Source organism: Phoca vitulina, unplaced genomic scaffold, assembly GCF_004348235.1.
Source record: "Phoca vitulina isolate PV1807 unplaced genomic scaffold, GSC_HSeal_1.0 scaffold5, whole genome shotgun sequence".
Taxonomy (NCBI): Eukaryota; Metazoa; Chordata; class Mammalia; order Carnivora; family Phocidae; genus Phoca; species Phoca vitulina.
In genome coordinates this window covers 55797383-55824060 of record NW_022589708.1, presented here as the reverse complement: position 1 = coordinate 55824060, position 26678 = coordinate 55797383, and the positions used below count along the sequence as shown (strand labels likewise).

The window sequence follows — 26678 nt, the reverse complement described above, 5'->3', positions numbered from 1 at the left end:
AAGTTTGAGAAATAATTTGGTACTATTCTTTGAAATTAAAATATGTGTACCCCCAAGAAATAGCAATTCCACTTGTAGACAAATTCCAACACATGGGGACTATGGCTACATTTTTCAACACAGATGATAAACTTGAAGATACAATGTTGAGTGAGAAAAATAAGATATAGGAGGATATATATAGTACACCATTTTTATAGAGTTAAATCAAGCAAATCTAAGGGTATCTTAAGAATCTACACATTAAAGAATCCAAACATGTATTTAAGAATCTATACTATTGAGGAAAAGTAAGGGAAGGAGCAAAATGAAAATTTAAGGTAGTGGATACCTTTGGGGTGTGGCGGGGAGACAGAGTGGGGACAAGGACACAAGGAGCTTCAAGGACAACCAATAACGGATTTCTTAAGTGGCATAATGGGTTCCCAGGCATTCATCTTATTATGTAATCAGTGAATGTTAATATAAATATTCCCTTATGCATCAAATATTTAATTTTTAAAATTCAAACCACCCAGGTATGCACACGCACACAAAGGAGAAGAAAGAAGCAAGTACTCCCATTCAACAGAGTTATTGATTTGGCAGGTGCTCAGGAGCAGAAAGAACGAGAAAGTACATGTTCTCTTTTTAACACTTAGTCTGTAGCAAGATCCTCTTTTACCATTTAAAGTTTGTTTCCTTTTCACAATTACCTAGAAGCCCCTCCCAGTATAATTTATCTCATTTTCACTTTTTTATTTAACATCAAAATTCTGTGTTATTTTTTCCCAGTGGCCAGGTTTTATCTGCTCTTCCTAGAACCTCCAGGCAAGTTCAGATTTTGCAGAATCTTACTACAACATACGAGGTAAATTCTCCTTCATTTATCTTTACAGGCGACCCTTGAATAACACTGATTTGAACTGTGGGGATCCACTTACACACAGATTGTTTGTTTGTTTGTTTTTTCTGAGAAATACAGTATAGTACTGTAAATGTATTTTCCTTATGATTTTCTTAATAACATTTTCTTTTCCCTAGTTTAATTATAAGAATACAGTATATAATACATACAGCACATGAAATACATGTTCATCAACTGTTTATGTTATCAGTAAGGATCCAGTTAACAGTGGGCTGTTAGTAGTTAAGTTTTGGGGAAATCAAAAGTTATATGCAGATTTTCAACTGCATGGGAGTCGGCACCCCTAACCCCCACATTCTTCAAGGATCAACTGTATGTTAGCCTCACTAGGTGTGACTTTTGTGTACGATGTTCTCTCATATGCTGTCTGAATTACATATAGTTGGTATAACCCCCCCTTTTTTTTGAAATAGAGAGCGAGCAGGGGGGAGGGGCAGAAAAAGAGAGAGAGAGAGAATCTTAAGCAGGCTCCATGCCCAGCCAGGAGCGTGACACAAGGCTCGATCTCACGACCCTGAGATCATGACCTGAGCCAAAGTCAAGAGTCAGACCTTAACCAACTGAGCCACGCAGGCGCCCTTAAACCCCTCTTCTTATAGCCATCTCGCCCTTCCCATCATCACATGATTTTGCTGGTTGCTAAAATCAAAACTTCTTCATTTGTGCTATTGGCTTTTCAGCCAATTTCATAATAATTGTACTTTGGGAATTAAAGTCTGTACTTACAAAGATGTTGTGATAACAGAAGTCCAATAGAACTTTGTTTATAAAACAATGGTTTGTAAAAGGAATAAGTATCAAACCACAAGGGAACATTTATTAAAATCTTCATGCCTGGGACCCATCTCCCCAGAATGCTTAATGTGTAGAAAGCTGACAAGAGTTACAAAATGTCATGGTAGAAAATTGATGTCTCCCTATTTGTCAGTTAAGGTTCTCCAAGAAGCAGACATCAAAACCAGATTAAAGATGCCAGGGATGGGGGTGCCTGGGTGGCTCAGTCGTTAAGCGTCTGCCTTCAGCTCAAGTCATGATCCCAGGGTCCTGGAATCGAGCTCCGCACCGGGCTCCCTGCCCAGCAGGAAGCCTGCTTCTCCCTCTCATACTCCCTCTGCTTGTGTTCCTATTCTCACCATCTCTCTCTCTCTCTCTTTCTCTCTCTCTCTCTCTCTCAGATAAATAAATAAAAAAATAAAATCTTAAAAAAAAACAAAGATGCCAGGGATGGATTGGGGGGGAATGCTTGTGATGGATGAAGAGGAGGAAGCTAGAGATGGTAGGGGGCACTTTCAGACCATGACGCAGCTCTGACGCTTGTGCAGAAATGGAGGTTCTCTAGGGTAGTTCTGTTGAAGGTTTGGCTGGACCAGTGGTGCATCCTTAGGCCAAAGCTACCTGGAAGAGGAAACCCAGATCTTGCAGAAATGGGCCTACAAGAATATGCCCTCGGTGCTCAATCAGTGGCTGGCTGCAGCCCTAGGGCAGCTTGGCCTCAGTCTCCAGTGGACCAAGAGGTACAGGGGCTGGGAAGGGCTTTCAACTGTGCTCCTCTCAACAGAACTGAGCGGTGCGTTTTCATGGCCACCACACCACGGCCAGAGGACATACCACCAGAGGAAGCATCAGAGTTCTTGTTCTGCAACTTCCTACATGTATGATTTTAGACAAGTTGGCTATGAGCATTAATTTCTTCATTATTTCCAATGAAATAATAACAATGGAAATAATAACACCTGCTAGCCCATAGCAAAGTATAATTATAACGGTCAAAGGAAATGGGTATGAAAGTGCTTGGAAAAAGCCCAGTAAAACAGAAAAAAGTGTAAGTATTATTGAAAGGCATTGCCCAAAGTCCATAATTAGATTAAAGAAAAGGAATACTGAAGGATAATAATATCAAGGACATGGAATTCTTTTAAAGAAAATCAACACTTAATTAACTTTCTAGACAGAAGTGCATTTCTCCTTTACACATCTGACATACAGAGCCAGCTTTATAGTTGGGTCAAAAATATATTCATTCACTCATTTATTCTTGTCTCACCAAATATTTATTGAGTGCTCTATATGTCCCAGGCCCTCTTTAGCAACTGGGGTTACAGAGAAGAATAAAACAAGCCCCCTGCAAGATAAATGTTTACACTGCCACGTGTGTGAATAGTGACTGGTTACCAGCAGGCAGGAAATGTGTTTTTCATTTCTCCTAGGGACACATTCTTATGGCTTTAGCTACAGATGAGAATGATGTGAACAACCATTTTTGTTTTCATTTTTTGCCCCTTGAAAATGCAGATTGTTCTCTGGCAGCCAGTAACAGCTGAATTTATTAAGAAGCAGAAAGAAGTCCATTTTTTTGTGAATGAGTCTGATGTAAACAATGTGAAAGCCCATTTACATGACAGCACAATTCAATTCAGGTAGGCATCATTCAATATTTATTGAGTAGCCATTATAAGCACCTATGATGTATTTTGCTAGCGGATGGTATAATTGCTTCCTGGAAAAATAAACACTTATGTTGAACATGGCAACATGGAAATCTCTAAAGTGGACTGGTGATGAGGCCCCAGTGGCTAGCTCTGTGACCTTGGACAAGTGGTTTAATCTCTCAAGACCTAGGTCCCTTATCTGAAAATGCCTCAGACTCAGCGATCTGAGGAGCCTCTTAGAGTTCCTCCTTATTCCTTCCTTCTTGTAGTTCTTCTACTCTGTGCCTAGACCTAGGGAGCAAAATTGTCATTCACCTTAGTAGGTTTTGTGGTATCTCTTGAAAAAGCAGCGCTAAAGGGGATTTGGCTTCCTTCCTTGCTTCACAAGGTCAGTGAACATTCTTGAATGTCTGGCCCTAAACGAAACACTGTATCAGAGGCAATTTCTGTTCAGACTCCATGTCCCTTCCTCTTGGATTCTCCTGTCCAATGTCTCCTTCCTGCATCCACTGCCCAAGAGTAGGTCTTCCACCTGCCACCCTAGGACTTCCTGGAGGCCATGCTCTCTTCTGTGTATCAATGGGCAGCCTTTGGATAATGTGCTATAATAATTATTTTTTTAATATTTTATTTATTTATTTAATTGACAGAGAAGGACAGCAAGAGAGGGAACACAAGCGGGGGGAGTGGGAGAGGGAGAAGCAGGCCTACCTAGGAGCAGGGAGCCTGATGTGGGGCTCGATCCCAGGACCCTGGGATCATGACCTGAGCCGAAGGCAGTCGCTTAACCAACTGAGCCACCCAGGCGCACCCACTATAATAATTATTAATAATATGTTATAGGTGTTTACTGCCTTCCAGGGACTGTGCTGAGCCTTTATATACATTGCTTCATTTAACTCTTATTTAACTCTGTGAGAGAGATACTATCCTCATTATGCAGATGGAAAAATGTTTCATATTCACAAAGGAATTTTGCAAGATCATACCACATAGAACATAGCAGAGCTAAGAGTTGAACTCAGACTATTCTGATGTCAAAGCCTTGGCTTTTATCTGTTGGCCTTAAAGAAAAAGGAAAATGATATTAAAATGATAGCTAACTTTCAAACTGTTCATCCCGAGTGAAGGAACAGCTTAATTCAGTTACAATGTTTGCCTAGTTAACAAGGGGGTACTTGTGAAGAGAATTAAACAAGATGACTTTCCAGTACCTTCCCTTTCCCTGTGCCTCTATTTCTCTAGAGATCTGATCATCTTTGGCTATGCAGAACATCTGGTATAGGTCAACGGTTGTCACAATGAAAAACAAAAAGAAAAGGCTTTCTGCTTCTCCTTGGTCCTTAACTAAAACCAGAATAATACAATGTTACTCTGGATTTAAGAAAGTTGTCCATTAATCTATACATTAAAGACACTGATGAATCACAATCAAGGAATGTTGGTAATGGTGGGGAAAGGGTGAGTTTTTGGAGGCCCTGAAAACATACCATGTAGGAGCCACTTTCTCTCCAGCACCTATGTGGGGTCTCCCAAGAAGGTTTGTGAATTTCAGCTTACTACAATGTTCTGGGTTATTGTTTGCACCTTGATGAACATTTGCTTGTTCGATTTCTCCATGATTTTTCCCCATGCTCACCTGTTGTTGTGCCTGCAATGGGCCATGGGAAAATAAGAGTCCTGTTTGGAAATCAGCTCTCCCTCTGTTTTGTCCCCAGAATCTTGGTGGAAGAAGTGAAAGATCTTATCCAACAGCAAACTCTCAATGACACGGTCACCCCCCGGACTTCCTCCTCATACTATGAACGGTATCACCCACTAAATGAAGTAAGCCATTACATTTCTCTCCAAAATTACTATTTTCATTTAATTAGCATTGCCATTTCAACCATGAGATATTATTAAAGAAACATAATTAGTGGAAGAGGATTAAAAAAATCATGATTAGGTTGATTATATGGTGGTAACTTACCCTCTTGTAGATATCTGCCCTGAGAAGATTGCATCATATTTAGTAAACTGCTTCTAAGCAGGCTGTTTGTCCACAGCTGAGAGTATCTCTAATAACTGTTAGCAGTAATACTGCATGCTAAGGAATAACAAGAAATAAAAAATAGGGCCCTTTTTATTGAAACTGCTACAAAAAAATTAACAATCCAATTAATCATGTCTCTTTGGACCATTACCCTGATTGTACTCTTACTGAATAATGGCAACACTATCTCACTGAATTAAAGGAATTTATACACTTATATTTAGCGCACTGTAAACAAGTGCATTTTATTCCCCTTAGGAGGAATCTATTTAAACTAATAATAATAATAATAATACCACCACCTGTATTTTATTCTTTCACCACCTGTACTTTAATCAAAAATTGATATTTTTTTTCCTATCAGTTCTTACAGGTTCCAATTTTTCTAGAGGGAACCTGAGAAAGATGCTGGGGCTCAGTTGATTGGTGTGAGCTTTCATGTAATACTCTAAGAACCATATCCCCATATTTGTTAGTTGAAAGGGTAAACTCTTTGGAGGACTTTCTTTTTATATAGTATGCTCCAAGTAATAAAAATCCCTCGATACCTTTTTTCCTTTCATAGGAGTATGCTGCTCTATTGCTTAATATAAGTATTTTTATCATCTTTGGCTAGGTGCCCAGAAACTATTAAGGACCATATCCATGTTTTTAAGACATCTAAGACTTAAGAAATAAGAATCAATTTTCTATTTAATCTTCAAAAACATCTGTTCCTTTCCAGTTAAACCAGAACTCAGTCTCCTTCTAGAATCAATGTGCTTGGCTGATTGATGGGGAAGCTTAAAATTGCACCCCCCTCCTTTATCTCTCTTCCCTTGTCTCTATTCTGCCGAGACCTCTTCCCTCCAACATTCAAACCCTGCTTTGAAGTGGCCACTAGCCTAAAGTCAGGGCCAGGAGGTTTTGTTTTGTCCTCCCACTGTAATCTTGACAGAATCACCAGTACCACTAGACTTCCAGCCAGGAGAATGGTCCTGAATCACACTTCTCGGAGAAAATGTTTTCCCTCCAGATTGTCCTCCCCTTTGCCTCCTGTCATTTTACACATCTTGTTGTGAGTACACAGGTCTCTAGCGGGAAACAATGGCACTGCTATTTATCCTGTGCAAAGATAGTGCCCAGGACTTCCTTAGGTTACTCTTGAAAAGTGAATATTAAAAAAAAAAAAAAGTCCCATAGAAAAGTGAACTCAGGAATGAATGGTAAAGAGGATTTCACACACGGAGGCAGGGATTCGATGTGATGAGCCTTTAAAAATAACTTTCAGGAGATCTACTCTAAAGATTAACTTTTCCTACTTTGTCGTAAGTTTCTTAGTACTCTTCTACCCTTTCTCTAAACCTTGATACTTTTGAAAACTTTAATTTTACTGATTTTCCTAAACAGCAGAAGAAACACCTAGCCCCAGCTTGCTTTGGTTCCTTATTCTTTCTTTGTACAAAGGTTTTAAAGGGATTGCCTTGCCTTGAAGAAATTGTCTGCTTCCTTTGGCCAGGGAAATGCTTTGAACTTTCTCTGTGACTGACTGCTGGTTTCTCTTTTGATAGATCTACTCTTGGATGGAAGCCATAACTAAGTACTATCCTGAAATGGTTGAAAAAATCCACATTGGATCCTCATACGAGAAGTACCCACTTTATGTTTTAAAGGTGTGTTGTGGGGAGAGTCATTGATCTCTCAACTTTGGAGAATGTATTAATTCTCCACTGCTGCTTATTATAACTTGGATTTTTTTCTTTGAGCTATGGAAATATTTGTATTACATGTGTTCCTCAATTTTAATATCCAGCTATTTGGGGATTGGTTATTACCCTTACATTCTTTCCTTTACTAATGCAGTGTTGGTGTAACAGTGAAAACCCTATTTTTAGAATTTACTCTGTCTATGGGACATAGATAAGCCATTTAACCTTCCTAAGCTTTGGTGACTACCTTCATAAAAGGAGCGGAGCCATCTGGATTATTTTTCAAGTACTTTATTTACTCTCACCACCACCACCTCTGAAATGTTACCTGGCAGGGAGGAGAATGAAGAGGAATCTTTTGTTAGACAAACACTGATACTGCTGTAATTTTTGGAACCAAAGAAAGAGCTGAACAATCAAACCCAGGGTAAGATAGGAACCAGGGCAAAGTTGGGGGCCTTGGCAGTAGGGTTGATATGATAGCTTCTGTTCCAATCCCTGTCCATTTGGTTATTTATTTTTAGTTGAATAAATTGGCCTTAGTAAAGGTCTGTGAATATGGCTAAAGAAAGAATTTTTGGGAGCCATGAAACCATACTAATTCCTGCTGTTAATTTCTAATTCTGCATTTTTTTTTTAGCAGTTCCCCCTGCCCCCCCACCCAAATAATTAGAAAGAAGTTCTAGGAAAAAAGTAAGCATCAGAAAAATACCTTTGACTTAATAACATTTAATTTATGTATAGTTTCCCAACATTATCTATCTAAATTGTGAGAGGTGAGCCTCTTTAGTCAGCCAAAGATAAGATTTTGAGTCGGGGTTCCTGGGTTTTCATTTGTTTTGACAAGAACCTGCAGTGCAAACTCAAGGTAGATGAAACATCAGGTCTTCTTGACAGCTGAGTTGGTCCATCAAATTGGATCCATGCATTTGTGGTCTACCTACCCCTGCCGTTTGCTTTTGGCCATAATGTATGTGCTCTTCAGAACTTGTGTTTCTGGGACCCAGATTTACACATTAGAAGATCATGTTTCCTGCGTGCCTTAGTTCCAGTCTTACTTGACCAAGAACATGCACACAATGGGAGTCTCTGGGGTTCCTTCATCTTCCCAGTGTCAGGACCAGTACCAAGAGAGTTTGCTTGGCACTGTTAGACAGAAAATTGAGTCAGGCAACTAGTCCAGACAACTCAAGATTTTCTTTTAAGTTGAGTAAATTAAATCAGCCACATAGTTCTCCTCTGTGTACTATTTTACTCTTTGAAGCCAATGCCCTTTGATTTTCTCCCTTGCTTTCTTATTGGATTATCACTAGCTCCAGGTTAGTTAAGAACAAACTTCCCTGAGTGCTGGTGAATGGCAATAAAAATTTAACTCTCTCCTTTTCTTGTTTTGGAATATCAACTCCACATATTTGTTTAATTTTATAATACTCTTCTCCCTCCCTTCCATACCCTAATTGTGTTGAAACTAATTTTTGAAAGCAAATGAACCATGATTCATTTTGTGTGGAGGTGTTTTTGAGAACACTTCTGAAGGCACCAAAGTCTATCACTGAGGACAGATTAGGAGCTCTTATTCCAGAATTGGCAGCTTGCACTAGCTCCCCATACAATGAATCAAAACAAGGCCTCTGTCCCCACACCTGGTGGTAAAAAGTTTGTGTGAACTTAAATGTGTGCTTTTTTCTGTGGGCAATGAGGAAATAGTCTATACGTAAAAAGTATGCACCCTGGGGAAAACGGTGAGGGAGTCCAAGTTTATCTTCAGCACCACTGGCTTCCCTTCCCCAAACCTTTCTTTGTTCCAGTCTCCTACAGAAAGCTGCCCACGCCACGCATACCTATTTACCTCACGGAAGTGTCGAGATACAGCTGAAGTACTAGTGCTCTGGTCTTTATTTCTACACTTCCACGTGCAACTCGGGTATGACTAAGCAATTGTGGAAGAACAAAGAGGGCTCTAAATCAAAGGTCCTGAGCGCAAATGTCAATCCTGATTCTCACCAGCTATGTGACTTTAACTAGTATCTTTTAATCTCACCAGCTTTTAATGTCCCTTGAAAACCCTCAAAGGAATGCAGAGAATAATGTGTGTTTCACAGATTTGTTGCAAGAATTAAATATAAGCACTACATAAATGGAAGGATTATCCTGAAGCTTCTTGTTATTGTTGTGGGTTTTCTTTGGACAGGTTTCTAGGAAAGAACAAACAGCCAAAAATGCCATATGGATCGACTGTGGCATTCATGCCAGAGAATGGATCTCTCCTGCTTTCTGCTTGTGGTTCATAGACCGTGTAAGTATTTACATTCTCTTAAGCCGGAGTTTCTCAGTGCGTGGTCTAAGACAACATGCGCAGAATCAACTGGACTGTTTATTAAATGCATTTTCCCAGGTCACATCCTAGAATTCTTGACTTAAACTCTCTGGTGGTGAGGTCTGGTAATCTACAATTTTCACAAGCTACCCGGGTGATTTTGTGCATATTAAGTTTGAGAACCATAACTTCAAGCATTTAAATCACCCTAAAGATTGTCCACCTTTTCCTTCCTACATTTCTGGCTAAGGCTAAACACTGGAAAATAATCAAGAAATATTTTACAGTTGTATTGTGTTTACTAAGGGCCATGGTCTGCCCATGGAAATTGAACATGAAGTACATTACAGAGCAGATCATATTTTCTCATATGTTATAATGGGGGATTTTTGTTCCTGAAGAAGGCCTTGGCAGCAAAAAATCCATATATCCATGTATAAGACAAAGAGTCTGGCATAAAAATCAAAATTATAATGACTATAAACCTCTATCATAAATGAAAGCATAAAAATTATGCTTCAGTTCCTATAAAATGGGCATAAATGTTCTCTCTATTGATTTATACAAAGAGCCTTTACCACTGGAAGAGTAACTTAAAATATGTGTCCTTCTGTTGGTTCTTGTCCCTCTATTCACAGGTATACAACTATACAAAATAGATTTGTTTTTAAAAATTAAAAGATAGTCACTTAGATTGATCTGATCACATAGATTAACAAATGAAGTACATCAAAGGTAAAAACATTGTTGCCTTTGCTGGGTCTTGTCAAATACAACATTTCTACCTACCTTCTCCTGCCTTGCCGTGTGCTCTTCCCCCCGATGGGAGCTGCAGCACCCCTGAGCCTTCTGCAAAGTTCCCAGCCCACCATTGGTACTACCTTGACCAAATGAGGATAGTCTCAACTGACTAGATCCTTAACACAGCCCAGCCATTTAAGGATCCTTCCTGAAGTTGGGTAGTTTTATTCATTTTAGGTGATGAATGGAGTACCAGTTAGTGGAGAAAGAAAGGTGCAAAGCAAGCAAGAAAGAACACTTCTTTTTCATTCCAACACTGAACCTGGAAAGGGCCAGAAAGAAACTCTAATTCATATTGACTCTAATTCCTATTGGTGAAGTTGTCCTTACTTGCTATCCTTCTCAAACTGACACGTCTTCTCTCCTATTACACATGTTCACCTCTACCCTGCCCCCTTGCTGAATCTTTGCAAGTTTCAATTACTTATTCCACAAATATTTATAAATTGCCTATGAGTTTCCAGACTCTGGAGATACTAAGGGAAACAAGATACAGATCAAAAACTTTACTGTCAAATATTTTGCCCCAACAACGTGAATCTGATTTTTGTAACCCAAAGCAACACAGTCAGTAAACTCTTTTTAATGCACATTTCAGGAGCTCTAGCCTTGCCTGCCTACAACTAATTCATAATGATTCAAACAACTGTAGAAGGAAAAATAAAAGATTTAGCTTTAAAAATTTTGTGTGGGTAGATTTTATATTTAAAAAGTAAAGAACCCAAAGATGAATTGAAGTCTTAGCTTTCAAGTCTCTGTAAAGAAAACCTACACCAACCCTGTGTTTCTCCTTTCCTCTTGTACAACAACCACACACACAACACTTCTGACACCAGATACATGGGCACTTTCCCCACCCCACGCAATTCTGTGACACCTGTTGTGTGTCCTACAATTTAACTCAATTCTGACACTATCTACATGGAGATTGAGTCAGATCCCACTGGGTGAGGGCTCGGTCCCACAAGACTGCCCCCCTCACGCTTCAGATGCCGGTTGAAAGTCCAGGCTGTTATCTGTGCTTCTGACTAAGCAGCTACAAATCAAAGGTTACCAGGACCTCCTCCTTAGGTTTGATTAATTTGCTAGAGCAGCTCACAGAACTCAGAGAAACGGTTCACTTACTATTTACCAGTTTATTATGAAAAGGATATGATAAATGATATAGTTGAACATTCAAGTGGAAGAGATGCCTAAGGCAAGGTATGTGGGAAGAGGCGTGGAGCTCCCCCACCCTCTTCAGATGAGCCACTCTCCCAGCACCTCCACATGTTCACTAACCCAGAAGCTCCCTGAACCCCATACCTTTGGGATTTTTAAAGCGCCTTCATCATGTAGGCATGATGGATCATTAACTCAATTTCTAACCCCTCTCCCCTTCCTGGAGGATAGAGTTGGGGCTAAGAGTTCCAAGTTCCTGGCTTGGTCTTTCTGTTGAGCAGTGTTCTTCCAGGAGCCCACCAAGGGTCACCTTAGAGAACAAAAGACACATCAATCACCCAGGAAATTCCAAGGGATTTAAAAGTCCTGTGTCAGGAACCTAGGTCAAAGACCAAATACTAGACCAAAAGATGGTCCTTATTGCTCTTATCATTTAGGAAATTACAAGGTCTGTGCCAGGAACCAGAGGGGCTGTGGGGTAGAGACCAACATATATACATATTTCTATCTCACAATTCTCACTCTCTTCTCCAACTCAGTATGGTGCAGTCTCAGCTTAAGGAAACGCATTGCTCTACACTTTGGGGACCCTGAGGCCAGTCATTTCTTTCTATGCCTCTCATTTATCCGGTAGAGGCCAAATTTAGATCCCTTCTACTAGTGCAAAGGCAGGGGCTGAGCCTGGCTTGTGCATGACTGCATCACTAGGACCAAACTCAGCACAGGGTATGGCACATCACTGGAGCCCAAGGAACATGTATTGGGCATCACACCTAGCTCAGTACTTTGTCTGCCAACTGGCTTTTCTCAGTGCCAACCTCCCTCTGAACCTCTGACCCGGAGAACTCTCATGTAGCTGCACACAAAGTTGGTACCCTGCAACCTCAGGGCCTCCACAGAATTCCTTCTGCTGCCCCTCACCTTAGCTGACACATGACTTGTGAAGAACACTGCTTCATGGAAGCTCCATCAAGGAGAGGGGCTGCTCTTCCATATCTCCATATGCTGAGGGACCAGAGTAGTGGATCAATGTTCTCCTGTCCTAATACAGGTATCCCCTACTTTCCAAAAGTTGGCATGATGCCACTTCACTTTTATGAAAGACCTACATTCGTATGGGAATGGTTTTCTTCATTAAAGCAAAAAAAAAAAAAAAAAATGTCCTTCAGATTTCTTTCAGTTAGCCAAAACAGGTACTAATGTAAAAGTGTTTGGCAAGTGGGGATACTTTTCACTTTATGCCATTTTGGCTTATGGAAATGTTTCATAGGCACGCTCTGCTTTCGGATAGCGCGGGAAACCTGTACTGCTGTTGCCCGTTTCTCCAAATTCCTGATCTGATCTGGTTGAACCACCCTTGTCTTTTCTTTTTACGGTCATCTAATGATCTCCAGATAATTCCCTGGAACCTGGCTTGCGGTTCTTTATTCCTCTCCAATTCTTGCCCTTATTCTGAGTGAATTCAATTTCCATATGTGAGGTCCATCTAAAGAATCATCTCAGCAACTTGAACTCTACATCACCAAACTTAACCTCAACTCTATTTTAGTATATTTCCCCCAGGGCCGTCCTCTGGATCTCAAAAATAATTCTCTCCCTGACCTTTAGATCCAGAATATGGCCAAGGAGAGTAACCAGGAACGATGGGAGGAGCCACTTAACAATCTGACCACTTAATTTCCTCTCTTTCTACTTCTGTCATTCCTCACACCTGTTCATCACCCATTCACCCATATCCTGAATGTCTTGTCCCCATGATGTGCTCTTCAGGAGTTCTAACCCCAAACACCCCACAGAATTAACTGTCCTCCTTCTAAGTCACCTTGTATATCCTGATTTTATTTTCATACTTGTAACATTGAATTGTTGTTCTTTACTTTCCAACTTGACACTTTTATCAGTTTGTTAGGGACAAAGACCATCTCTAAAGTCAGTTTTTGTTGTTGTTACCCATAACTCAGTATATTATTTGGTTCATAGAACCAGCATTCAACATCCTCTCGTTATATTTAAAATTTAAATTAATGCTCAAATTAGGCTCAAATACAACTCTGGGGTCCAGAGAGTACCTACCATTGTGCTAAATGCTTTATTGCCATTGTAGAACAACTGGGACTTACAGCTCTTTGCTGTATTTCTAGTGGTAGCGGGAGTAATGGTTTATTTTAAAATCTTCTGTTCATAGCATCTTATATGCCTTTTTGTACTAATTTATTCTGTCAAATGGCTACTGGTTAATTTGTTGGTAGGTATTGTTGTTATTGTTTAGGGCCAAAGACAAAGCTTTGGTGTACCCCAGGAAAAGATTGGTGAGTAATCATCTGCCACAGGCCGAGCTGCTAGGAATCAGACAAACTATTATTTCCCACCCCCTAATCTCTCACTCTTGTGCAGTCCTCCCTCTATTCTCATCTTTCTTCTCTTGTTTTTATTACTAGGACAGTGATTTCAACTATGTTACTTGTTGGTAAATCATTCCTTCAACAAATATTTATTTCTTGTCATTTGTGTGTCAGGCATAATTTCTTCAGCTACCTACCTGATCCAGAGTGATATAAAACCATGACTGTAAACATATTTACAAACTACCACGAAAACTCAGTGGGTAACACATGCTTGGAGAGCCCCGTGATACACAAATCACAAATTAATGGGTAAAGAATTATTAGATTCATAAGCATGTTCAAGTTTGGTTGAAAATGTTATTTAAAAAAATCATGTCTTTAAAACACAGGTGATATACCAAGTCAGAATTATAAGGCTTATAGAATTTTAGAAGTTGTATTTCTTCAATGATATGATTATGTATCTAGATTGTATGCTTTTGAAATACAAATTACTGGATAAATATCAAATCTGAAAATGTCTTAATGAGTAATAACGTTATTCACAAAGTTAATTGAGAACATTTCTTACATTTCTCTGTATCTATGTATCTCTGCCCTTAATCAGCACAATGCCTGGAAAAGAATACAGGTTTGCCCAATTACCAAGTACCCAATCTTACCCTTAGCCCATCAGGAAAATACCCAAAGTCCTGAGGATGCTATAAAATTACCTAGCTGATCCATTCAGGTCACCCTCCCATTTGGGTCCATGTCTCCTCTTATAGATAGGCATTGAGAAGTCCCCTTAACGCACAATTTCCCCTGTCTTTCCTTTTTCTAAGCCTCACCACTGAGGTCCTGGTTTCATCCTGTTATTTCTCTTCAGATCACCAATTCCCACTTATTCTGGGCCCTCATCTTCTTTAAATGCACCCAAACAAGCCCACCTCTAGTCCAGATGGTGTCCTTGTGAAGGATTAAGAAAGATATCTTTTGCTGAAATAACTAGATATCCACATGCAAAAGAATGAACTTGGACCCCTACCTCATACCATGTATAAATATTAACTCAAAATGAGTCAGAGGCCTAAATTTAAAAGCTAAAATTATAAAGTTCTCAGAAGAAAATTTAGAAGTAGTAAATCTTTGTGACTTTAGGTAATTATTTGTTAGATATGACATCAAAAGCACAACCAACAAAAGAAAAAAGAGATAAATAGAGCTTTACCAAAATTAACAGTCTTAGTGCTTTTCAAAGGGTGTCATCAGGAAAGTGAAAAGACAACCCACAGAGTGGGGGGAAATTTATATGATAAGGGATTTTCATCCAAAATATATAAAGAACTTCTACAAATAAACAATAAAATGACAATCCAATTTTGAATTGGGCAAAATATCTGAAAAGGCAAGTCTCCAGAGAAGATATACAAATGACCAACAAGCACATCAAGAGATGTTCAGTATCATCAGTCATTAGGGAAATATTTGCAAATCAAAATCACAATGAGATACCACTTCAGACCTACTAGGGTGGCTAAAATTTAAAAAGGTAATAACAAGTGTTGGTAAAGATGTGAAAAAATTGGAACCCTCATCCATTGCTGTTGGGATTGTAAAATAATTCAGCCATGATTTTACAGTTTGGCAATTCCTTGAAAGGTTAAGCATAGAATTACCATATGATTCAGCAATTCCACTACTAGGTATACACCCAAGAAAAGTAGACACATTTGTTTACAAATGTTCATGGCATCATTATTCATAATAGTCAAAAAATATGCCCATCAATTTATGAGTAGACAGAATAATGTGATATATCCTTATAATTGAATATCATTCAGCAATGAAAAGGAATGAAGTACTGACTCATGCTACAAAATGGATGAATCTTGCAAACATTATGCTAAGTGATAGAAGCCAAATATAAAAGGCCATATATTTTATGATTCCATTTAAATGAAATATCTAGAATGGGTAAATCCACAGAGACAGAAAGTTGATTAGTGATTGTCAGGGGTGAGTGTGGAGATAGGTAGAAGGGGAATAACTCCTAATGGGTAAGGATTTTTTGGTTGGGGGGGGAGGGCTGATGAAGATGTTTTGAAGTCAGATAGTGGTGATGGTTGCACAACTCTGTGAATATACTTAAAAAAAAATCACTGAGTTATACATTTCAAAATGGTGAATTTCTTTTTATGTTAATTGTATCTTAATAAAGCTGTTAAAGAAAAGAGGGGCACCTGGGTGACTGAGTCAGTTAAGTGTCTGACTCTTGATATCAGCTCAGGTCTTGATCTCAAGGTTGTGAGTTCAAGCCCCACATTGGGCTCCACAAAAAATTCTTGTTGGGCTCTGACAGATGATCCACATTAGCTCTGGAATTTCTTATTCAAAAAGCAGGACTCCAAACAGAAGGGATGAGTGAGGGTTGGAATGTATGTTTCATAGATTTGTTGAAAGAATTAAAATTAAAAATTTAGTTCCCTGGGTAATAAGGACAATGTAGAAACTACCTAGTCATATCTGGGCATAAGACAAGGTTAGTTTAAACTCGGATCGATATGTGCTATTGAAAAAGGAGTGGAATTGTATCTAGGTTTTGTTTCTTTAAATCTCTGACGTGAGCTGTATTGCTTTAGTAAGAATTTTTTTTGTTGAAGAAAATTTTAGAAAATATATGGTTTGTTTGAAGAAAATTTTAGAAAATATATGGTTCTATTTTCTGCCTTCATTAAATAAGAAGACCATTTGTCTCACGTCCAAGGCATTTGCCACCATTTGACAGGATAGTGCCCTCAGTTCAGACTTTTCAAGGAATTAATACTCTTCCTGAAAGTTAAATACACTAATCTAAACATTCCAAATGACTTCTTAAAAAAATAAAACACATAAGAGAAACAGACTAAGTTTAGAAGGACTTAAAAGATATTATTAAACATACTTGGTTTAATTTGTAGGTAACTCAATCATATGGGAAAGAAACACCATACACCAATCTTCTGAGGCACGTGGATTTCTATGTGATGCCAGTAGTTAATGTGGATGGTTATGACTTCACATGGAAAAAGGTAGGTGAAGGCAAAGAAAATAAAGCATACCCTATTTGGGGTACAGGATGCACAGGCTGAATTATTCAAAGAATCGTGGATCTTGGCACAATGGTTTTGTTTAAATATACATATAATTATTTTTTAATTTTATTTTATTATATTATGTATACATATAATTAAATTCTTATTATGGAAAAGCTCAAACATATGAATGGAAATCCTTGCACAGTAAACTCCTTTGTGCCCATCACACAACTTCATCAGTAATTAGTTCGTGGCCAGGGGCACCCGGGTGGTGTGGTTGGTTAAGGGGTCAGCTCTTGGTTTTGGCTCAGGTTCTGATCTCAGGGTCATGAGATCGAGCCAAGTATCAGGCTCTGCACTCAGCATGGAGTCTGCTTAAGACTCTCCCTCTGCTCCTCCTCCTGTGTTGCGCGCTCTTTCTCTAAAATAAATAAATAAATAAATAAATAAATAAATAAGTCTTAAAAAAAATAAAATAATCAACTCATGGCCAATGTTTTCTCACGTATATCTCCAAACCAATTCTATCTTATTATATTATTTTGAAGCAAATCTCAGACACCATATCATTTCATCAATAAGTATTTCAGGATGCATCTCTGAAAGAGATCTTAAAAAAAAAAAAAATGGTACAACTGTACCTAAGAATTAACGATACTTAATATCATAAAATGTCCATTCGATATTTACATTTGTAATTGCTTCATAACTTAAAAAAATTTTTTTTCTTTGATCCAGGATCCAGTTAAAGCCAATATATTGTGATTGGTTTAGATATCTTTTAATTCTATTTTAATCCATAGATTCTCCTGCCATCCCTCTCATTCTCTCTCTCTCAGTTTTTTCTTTGCAATTTATTCATTGAAGAAAAGGTTTCCCATTGTCTGGATTTGCTAATTGCATTGCCATGTTGAAATTTTACATTCCTCTGTCCTCTGCTTTCTAAAACTTGAAATTTGGATTGTAGAGGATAAATCAGATTCAGGTTTGACTGTTTTTGGCAGGACTACTTCATTGTGATTCCGTATTCTGCATAATGTCTGATTGTATCTCCTTTTGTGATTTTAGCTGCCATCAATACACAATGCCTGGATCCATCCATTCTTACTAGGAATCTTTTGCATAGCATTTTGATTTATAATTTCATAAATTGCAAGATTTAGAAAAGCATCCTAACTGCACTTACATTCTGGTAGAATTGCATTCTAACTGATACGTGAATTTAAGCCTTAGGACCCTTTAATTTAGTGATGAGCATCTAAATATGAGTAAGTTTCCTGGTCAATCTAATCTATACTGGAAACCATTATCAATGGTTATTTCTAACCCATCAACATCATGATTCAGGAAAATTACTCAAGCAATGTAAGTGATGTCCTTCCTAATGTAATGAGGAGCACATAAAACATAATTGAGCATATATAAGTTCAGAAAAGCCTCCTTGAGCAGCACATGTAAACACCGAGGAGAATAATCAGAGTGATTGGAAACATACAGGATTAAACAGAAGTTGTTTTATGGAGGAGGTAATTTTTGCAAAAGAAATGGGAATGGTGAAGAAGATTGGCTGAAAAACTCATCCCAAGTGAAAGGAATACTGTGAATATAAATTTGTAGGGAGGAGTGGGCAAATCCTGAGCTAAATAAATGAGAAATCCCTAGCATAGTTCCTAACATAAATTTGGGTTCAGTAAATGATCATATTGGGGCACCTGGTTGGTTCAGTCGGTTAAGCCTTGGACTCTTGATTTTGGCTCAAGTCATGATCTCAGCTCAGGTCATGATCTCAGGGTCCTGAGATCAAGCGCCATATCCAGCTCCATGCTCAGTGGGGAATCTGCTTGAGATTCTCTCTCTCCCCCCAACTCTCAAATAAATAAATAAATAAATAAATAAATAAACAAACAATCACATTCACAGATTGATATTACAATAAATTTATTCTTTCACTGAATCATGGTAGAATTCAGCCACCCTTTAGATATTTGCTACTCCCCCACTGTCCTTTGTATCTTAACACTGCCAATTAGTCCCTGCAGTTTGAGAACCTAATTTCTCCAGGGTAATTCTTGCTACCAAACCACAGGCCAGGGGTTGGAAGCAGACTGGGAAGCTTTCCAGAGAGTTGGTGAGAGCAGGGAGAAAGGTACCACATCATCCCAACCCCAGGATTTAAACGATGTCTGTGCAACTGTTTACATGGTCCAATTTCTCAGTTTGCCCCAAGAATCCAATGGGGGAATTTGCTTTATGTTTACAAATGAGGATTGAATCAGTACGATCAAAGGAACCATCAGGCTACAGGTGTCTTCACAGCTCCACCTCTTGAAGCTTTTAAATGAGAGAGTTGAATTCAGTCTAAAGGGAGCACTGAAACTCATGACTCATAGTTTTAGTTTTAGTTGAAACACAAAGTTATTTTACTTTTCTCAGAAGGAATTAAAATTAGACCAAATAAGATTAAAGAAAACCAATAAGCAGCCTACCAAAACCAAATGAAATTTGTGATATAGGTCAAAACTGATCAAATATTACCATTTCATTTGGTTCAGACTGAAATAGTTTTGAGGGAATGTAATTGAGACCTGGATGGAGACAAGGGCTGTGAGAAAGGAATGCTGTGAAGATCGTGACAGGTGGGGGCGCCTGGGTAGCTCAGTCATTAAGTGTCTGCCTTCCGCTCAGGTCATGATCCCACAGGACCCTGGGATCCAACCCAGTATCGGGCTCCCTGCTCAGCAGGAAGCCTGCTTCTCCCTCTCCCACTCCCCCTGCTTGTGTTCCCTCTCTCACTGTCTCTCTCTGTCACATAAATAAAATCTTTAAAAGAAAAAAAATCATGACAGGTTTTCGGGAGAGACACACAACCCTGACCACTTAGGCTTTAGAAGTCGTGTCTCTGCTTGAACTAGGAACATGGCCATCCTGGTTATCAGTATTTTGTTTATTTAGAATCGAATGTGGAGAAAGAACCGGTCCTTTCATGAAAATAATCGTTGCATCGGAACAGACCTGAACAGGAACTTTGCTTCCAAACACTGGTGTGGTAGGTTATTCGCTTCATTTCTAGCAATGTTTATTCATTTAAAAAGGGATATTCATAAAGAAAGGCTCATAATTCAAAGTAATTAGAGGGGAGGCCTATCTGAATCAGGATATAATTTAATAAATGTTTTAGTTAAATGTGATGCTGTGCATGTGCACAGCTCACCTTAACCTCTCTGCCCCGCCATTTCATCTTTAAAAAAAAAAAAAGGAAATTGGACCAGTTCCTTAAGGTCCTTCTAGTTTCAGAATTCTAAAATTCTACTTTTCTAGAATAGTAGGGAAGTGACTGTTAAAGGTCCTACTTCAATGAACAAATAACATTCATCATTAGGATTTCAAAGTAGGATTGGGGGTGGGTACCTCTCCTTAACTGCATAAGAAAATATTCACTTCGAACAGCATTCAAAAACATTTTCTTTGGGTTTCACTATTTACTTAACACGATTTTTTCTTTTATGAATGTCATAAACTTATGTCTAGCATAGTGGGAGCTTATCATTAATTGTTTTGAATGAGTTAAAGTACTCAGCGGACATTGATTTAGGCATTCAAGAATATTGTCTACTTTCAGGGAGGTAGGTGGTGGTTTGCCTTTCCCCCACTGTATTTCATAGTTGCTACATTTAAGAACGAGCTACAAAACAAAACTAAACCTAATAATGATCTTGAATCATCTTCATTTTTGGAAGTGGGTACACATGGCTTTGTGGGGACTACAAGATATTGAAAGTGATTGAAGCTCCAAAACCCCGCTTCTAACCACTCCTTTTGCCTTACACAATGCTATGTACGTGATTGTACCTATTCCCTTTTAAAAAAAAGAAGGGAAGTTTTGTGATTTTGAACATTTCATCATTATCTCAGAATCCACATGAAAACTTCACAACAGAGTACTTACCTTATTTCCTTAATTCCTTCCTTCTCTAGGTTAGAAACTCCGTGAGGGAAGGGACCATTATCCATTATCTAGTGCAATGCCTGGCACATGCAGAGTTCCCAGAAGTTAATTAAATGCATAAAGGAATGAATGAGTTGTTCTAAGAGAGCTGCAGATGTAATAAGCAAGCAGAGGAAAGGGCAGTTAATCCTGCCTCGGGCTCACTCCTTTTGTGATTAAGGGAATTACTTAGTGGTTTCTCCATGAGAGCCATTCTTAAGATTGTCCAATAAAAGTGTCCACTGCAGCCCAAAGACTGCCACAGCAGTGATAACTGGGCAGGGAGTCAGAGAAGAAGCAACAAATATGAAATAGGTCTGAATAGAGCTGATGGTTACTAAGTGCTGAGCTGTTTATGTATGTCTCCCCCTAGGTTTCATTATCTATGTATCCTGGATGGAGAATTCCAGACTTAGAAGGTCAACCCCATGCTTAAGAGCACAGACCTAGGAAGTGGCAGAGCCGGGATATAAAGCCAGGCTGACTGACTCCAAAGTTATTGCAATTCTTCTTGGAGAATCACCCCTCTATTATAAGTTCCCATCTGGAATTTCTTATTTTATCTTCATGCTCTTTTGGTGCTCTGTTTTACTTAATATTTTTTTTATGGTGAAGTCAGTACTACCCAATTTGAATCATCAAGATGGCAAATATATTCTGTTTTTGCCCTCAAGACATATGGTAGGCCCTCTGAGGCATGGCACTATATTATTACCTGTCACAAGAGTTAAAAACAGAAACAGAAGCAGCAAGCATATAGACAAAAGAGAGTGCCAAATAAAACAAAAAGTAATTGCAAGAATTCTTTTTTTTGTCCAGTGCCCCAGTATCTCTTTTGTACTATGTAAGCAAGCCAGTGAGAAAGAATTAAATCTTATCTCCTCCTTGTTCCTGTACCTAGAACATGCCTTTATGATACTTTTTTAAGAATCTAAAAGAGCACCTTACTTATTAACAAGAATTGACATATCAAGGCTGTTTATTTCATGTTCATTTCCCCTTCCTCTATATTAAAATTGTGTGCGTGTGCATATGTGTCTGTGTGTGTGTGTGTGTTAGAGACGAGAATGGGGGTGAGGTTGCCTTGGACCGCTCAGGCGGCCATAACAAAATACCACAGGCTGAGTGGCTTCAACAAGGGAAATTTATTTCTTGCAGAGCTGAAGGCTGGAAGTCCAAGATGAAGGTGTCAGCTGGGTGGGTTTTTCCGGAGGCCTCTCTCCTTGGCTTGCAGATGGTCACCTTTTCACTGTGTTCTCACATGGCCTTTTTTCTGTGTGCACATCCCTGGTGTCTCTCTCTCTCTCTCTCTTCTTAAAAGGACACCAGCCATATTAGATCGGGATCCCACCTTTATGACTTCCTTAAACCTTAATGACCTCCTTAAAGGCCCTATCTCCAAACCTAGTACATTGTGCGTTAGAGCTTAAACATATGAATTGGCGGGGGGGGCGCAGAATTCAGTCTATAACAGGGAACATTTTGTGAGGACGTCTGGTCTCAAACTTCCTGAGAGAGATCCACTTATTTTCTAAACTGTTAAACTACGAAGTGTTTATAACCAGTGTACAGTAGAAAATCCTTTATTTCTTTTCCTATGAGACCATAGTGTCTTTTCATCATTTTTATGGTGCTAAAATATATATAACATAAAATTTGTCATTTTAACCATTTTTAAGTGTACAGTTCAGTACATTCAGGCATTAAGTACATTCACAGTCTGGAAAACCATCACTAATATCCATTTCCAAAACTTCTCATCATCCCAAACAGAAACTCTGTGACCATTAAGCAATGTCTTCTCATTCCCCCCTCTCCTGCAGCCCCTGGTAGTTTCTACTCTACTTTCTGCCTTTATGAATTTTCTTATACTAGGCCTATAGATCAGAGAATGCTTGAGCTTGAAGGGACCTGGTAGACCAAGTGTCTCTTGGTACAAAAAGAGTGCCTTCAGCGGAGAGAGATGAAGTAGCTTGTCCAGATGAACATGACTGTTTCATGGCAAAGCAGATCTCAGACTCGAGTTTCCTGACTCTCCATGAGTCTTCCTACCAAAATACTTGAACTCTCCAGAATGGCAGTCACAGAACAAGAATTCTGCGACTGTGCTGTCTATTACAGTAGTAACGAGTGGTGGCTGAGCCCCTGCAATGTGGCTTGTCTGAATTGAGATGTGCAGTGAGGGTAAAATACACACCAGATTTCAAAGACTTGGCCTAAGAAAAGTAACATAAAACAGGTCATGAATAATTTTTATATTGATTACATTTGAAATGGTAGTACTTTGTACATATTGGGTTAAATAAAGTGTATTATTAATATAGGTTCACCTGTTTCTTTTTTTTTTTTTTTTAATGATTGACTGAAAAATAAATCCTGTGACTTGCTTCATGTATCTATGGAAGAGCTCTGGTCTGAGGATTCACGTTAGGGCACCACCTCCTCCTTCATTTCTTTCATGTCCTCCCCTGTCTCTACTCCTAACATATAATCTCTGTTCTCTAGAACTATATATCAGGGGGAAAAGGGCAGGAGAAATTAAAGGGGACAGAACTATGAAAATGGGTCATCTGATCACATTATTGGTTAAAAATTAATACAAATGAAGTACTTGGAAAAGCCTTGGATGTTTAGCACAACATTTTCTTGTAGGGAAAAGAATGTTTCACAAACATTAAGGTTGTTTCTATTGTAAATAAAAGGAAGAAAGCAGAGCAAGCTTAAGTAAGGCAGGCAAGCCTGGAAGGTTAATGGAGTAGCCCATGGGACCTGAGGACAAGGATGCAGCTGAGCCTCAGAAACAGCCTGGAACTGGGCCTCAGCACTGCAGTGGGCTCCGTGAGTCCTTTCTCTCCCCATTCATCACTGTGAAGCACACTGGATTCTTTTTTATTCCAATCCGGATGATGATGATGATGATGGCGATGACGACGACGACTACAAAGGGGAGAAACAGTAGTCACTGAACACTTAGACAAGGCACCATGCGAAGCACTTCATATGCATTAGCTCATTGAATCCTCATTAAATATATAATTTTCCCATTTAGCAGATAAAAAAATCAAGGTATAGATAGGTTTACAACATTTTATGTAAGGCCATATCTATTAAATGGCAGCGCCAAGATTAGAATCAAGTGATTGGACGACTAAAAATATGTCTATGCCCTTAGCCTCTTATTATAAAGGGCCATTACTACTGAGAATGTTCACTTTGCATCTCCTGAAATAGCAGTATTTCCTTCATAGGGTTGCATGAGGATTAAGTGAGATATTGCGTGTAAATCTTAGAGTTCGTGTCAGCAGGTGATGTTACTGGTATTGTCTTCTTTGTTCTGGAGAGCAGCTAGACTGACACCAGAATCTTCATCTCAATTTCAAGTTATCAGTGGAGGGATTCAGATTGACAGAACACAAGTTAAGGATCCAGTTCAGGATTAATCAACTGTTTCCAGGAGGGAATAACGTTTGGGGTCAGAGATGGCTCCCTGGGGCTCCACCCCGGTGCATTAAGGAAGAAAACTACCATCTGAAGTGATGTATACTATAATCTCTGAAAAGTATGAATAAATATTATGCTGGCACCCAATATCACCATTTTATTTTGTTTAAGGACTTATTTATTTAGCAAGTTAGAAGTAGCACTGAAGGCAGACTTCCATATTCTGAATTCCCAAATGAGACTTTTTTTTTATGGGCTATATTGATTAGTAACTTTTAAACTACAAATACCAGAAAAACCAAACTCACAAAGGATTAAAGAAAATGGGCTTTCTAAAAAAATGTTTTTTTTTTCTCTCATATAGCCACAAGTTTGGAGGCAGGGCTGGCTGACGTCTCTGAGATTTCCTTTCACAAAGGGTACAAGATGGCTGCCCCCAGACAGCAACTGTTGTGTTTGCTATGAGGGCATAAAAATACTTACTTCAGGGGAGCCTGGGTGGCTCAGTTGGCTAAGCGACTGCCTTCGGCTCAGGTCATTATCCTGGAGTCCCAGGATCGAGTCCCGCATCCGGCTCCCTGCTCAGCGGGGGGTCTGCTTCTCCCTCTGACCCTCCCCCCATCTCACATACTCTCTCTTCTCGTTCTCGCTCTCTCAAATAAATAAATAAATAAATCTTTAAAAAAATATTTACTTCAAAAGAAATATAAATATGTTCTTTACAGAGTTCTATCTAATGCATTTCTCTAAAAATGTTGCACCATAGATACCCAGAAAAGGCAGTCAGGGAAATCACAAATCACAATAGCATATGCATCCCTTCTAATCCCACTCCATCAATTTCACTTCAGGGGAAGGTGCATCAAGTTTCTCATGCTCAGAAACCTACTGTGGCCTTTACCCCGAATCAGAACCAGAAGTGAAGGCAATGGCTAATTTCTTGAGAAAAAACATCGACCACATTAAGGCTTACATCAGTATGCATTCATACTCCCAGCAGATACTGTTTCCATATTCCTATAATCGAAGCAAAAGCAAAGACCATGAGGAACTGGTAAGTGCTACTTAATTATTTTTTTCATTGGCATTTCAGAAATAAAATAATACCTAGCTCAAGAATAAAAAACTGTGGGAAAAAATTTCTCCTTTGGAGGACAGAGGGAAAGATGGTTTATATTTTGGTCTCACTCTGCTGAGAGTCATCCTGAGTCAGGGTTCACTGAGGGAATGTAAAGAACAGGTCCTACCCTGTGGACGCGAACTTTAGTCCAGCAGATGGGTCCCTAAGAAAATGTCAGACATATTGCTTGAAGGTCAGGTTTGAACCATTCCACATGGAGCTGAACTACATATAAAACCATAAAAGCAAGGACAAGAGTCTCTGGAATTGTGGGTCTGCTTTGTGGTAACTAGCTTTCTACAACAGCCTGACATAGGTCAAGTCCTGGTACAACACTCATCAATCGAATACCAACATCGGGAATTGTGTACACACTCACCTCCCTAACCCCCAGAGGTTTGGTCCTATTAAAAGCACCTCCAATGTCAACATTTTGGAATGTAGTAGAAGATACAGGAAGTTTGAAGAGGACTCATATAACCTGCTAACCCCTCACTACTTTTTGGTCCCAGTTGTTCTGCGTTTGGGTTGATGACGAAGAATGTAAGAGTTCTTCATGCATTATAGCTAGGATGGGCCACATTCTTACCCCAGATGCTTTCCAGACAATGGAAGGGTTATGGTGACAGTCTGACTCTTGGCCAAGGTCTGATCTTTATGTAGTGGTTTGTTTCTTACTAACTCCTTTTGTTCTGGTTCTCTTTTTTTCCTTTCTCTCTCCTTTTATTTTAATTTTTATTTGTTTGTTTTTGTTATTGAAGTATAGTTGGCATACAATGTTACATTAGTTTCAGGTGTACAACATAGTGATTCCACAGTTCTATACATTATGCTCATCACAGTAAGTGTAGTTACCATCTGTCACCATATAACGTAATTACAATATTATGACTATATTCCCTATGCTGTACTTTTTATTCCATGACTTATTTATTTTATAACTGGAAGTTTGCACCTCTTAATTCCCTTCACATATTTCATCCATCCTCCCAATGCCTCCCCCCCTCCTCTGGCAGCCACCAGTTTCTTCTCTGTATTTATGATTCTGTTTCTGTATTTTTGTTTGTTTGTGCATTTGCTTTGTTTTTCAGATTCCACATATAAGTGAAATCACACGGTATTTGTCTTTCTCTAACTTATTTCACTTAGCTTAATACCCTCTAGGCCCATCCATGTTGTTGAAAATGACAAGATTTCTATTCTCATTCTATTATATGGCTGAATAATATTTCATTGCATATATGTACACCCCACATCTTCTTTATCCATTCGTCTATCAACAGATACTTAAGTTGTTTCCATAACTTGGCTATTGTAAATAATGCTGCAATAAACAGAGGAGTCATATATCTTTTCAAATGAGTGTTTTCATTTGCTTTGGGTAAACACCCAG

At 38.9% G+C, this 26678-nt stretch overlaps 1 protein-coding gene across 1 annotated transcript in view; it reads left to right on the top strand.

Moving 5' to 3' along the window:
• The window catches only part of CPB2 (carboxypeptidase B2), a 48541-nt gene that overhangs the window by 15204 nt on the left and 6659 nt on the right, over nucleotides 1-26678 (top strand). Inside the window, exons 2-9 of the mRNA XM_032402489.1 lie at nucleotides 775-850; nucleotides 3200-3324; nucleotides 5055-5163; nucleotides 6922-7023; nucleotides 9251-9355; nucleotides 16623-16733; nucleotides 19692-19785; nucleotides 25017-25219. Of these exons, the coding sequence (XP_032258380.1) occupies nucleotides 775-850; nucleotides 3200-3324; nucleotides 5055-5163; nucleotides 6922-7023; nucleotides 9251-9355; nucleotides 16623-16733; nucleotides 19692-19785; nucleotides 25017-25219 (925 nt within the window). The remainder of the gene's footprint in view (nucleotides 1-774; nucleotides 851-3199; nucleotides 3325-5054; nucleotides 5164-6921; nucleotides 7024-9250; nucleotides 9356-16622; nucleotides 16734-19691; nucleotides 19786-25016; nucleotides 25220-26678) is intronic.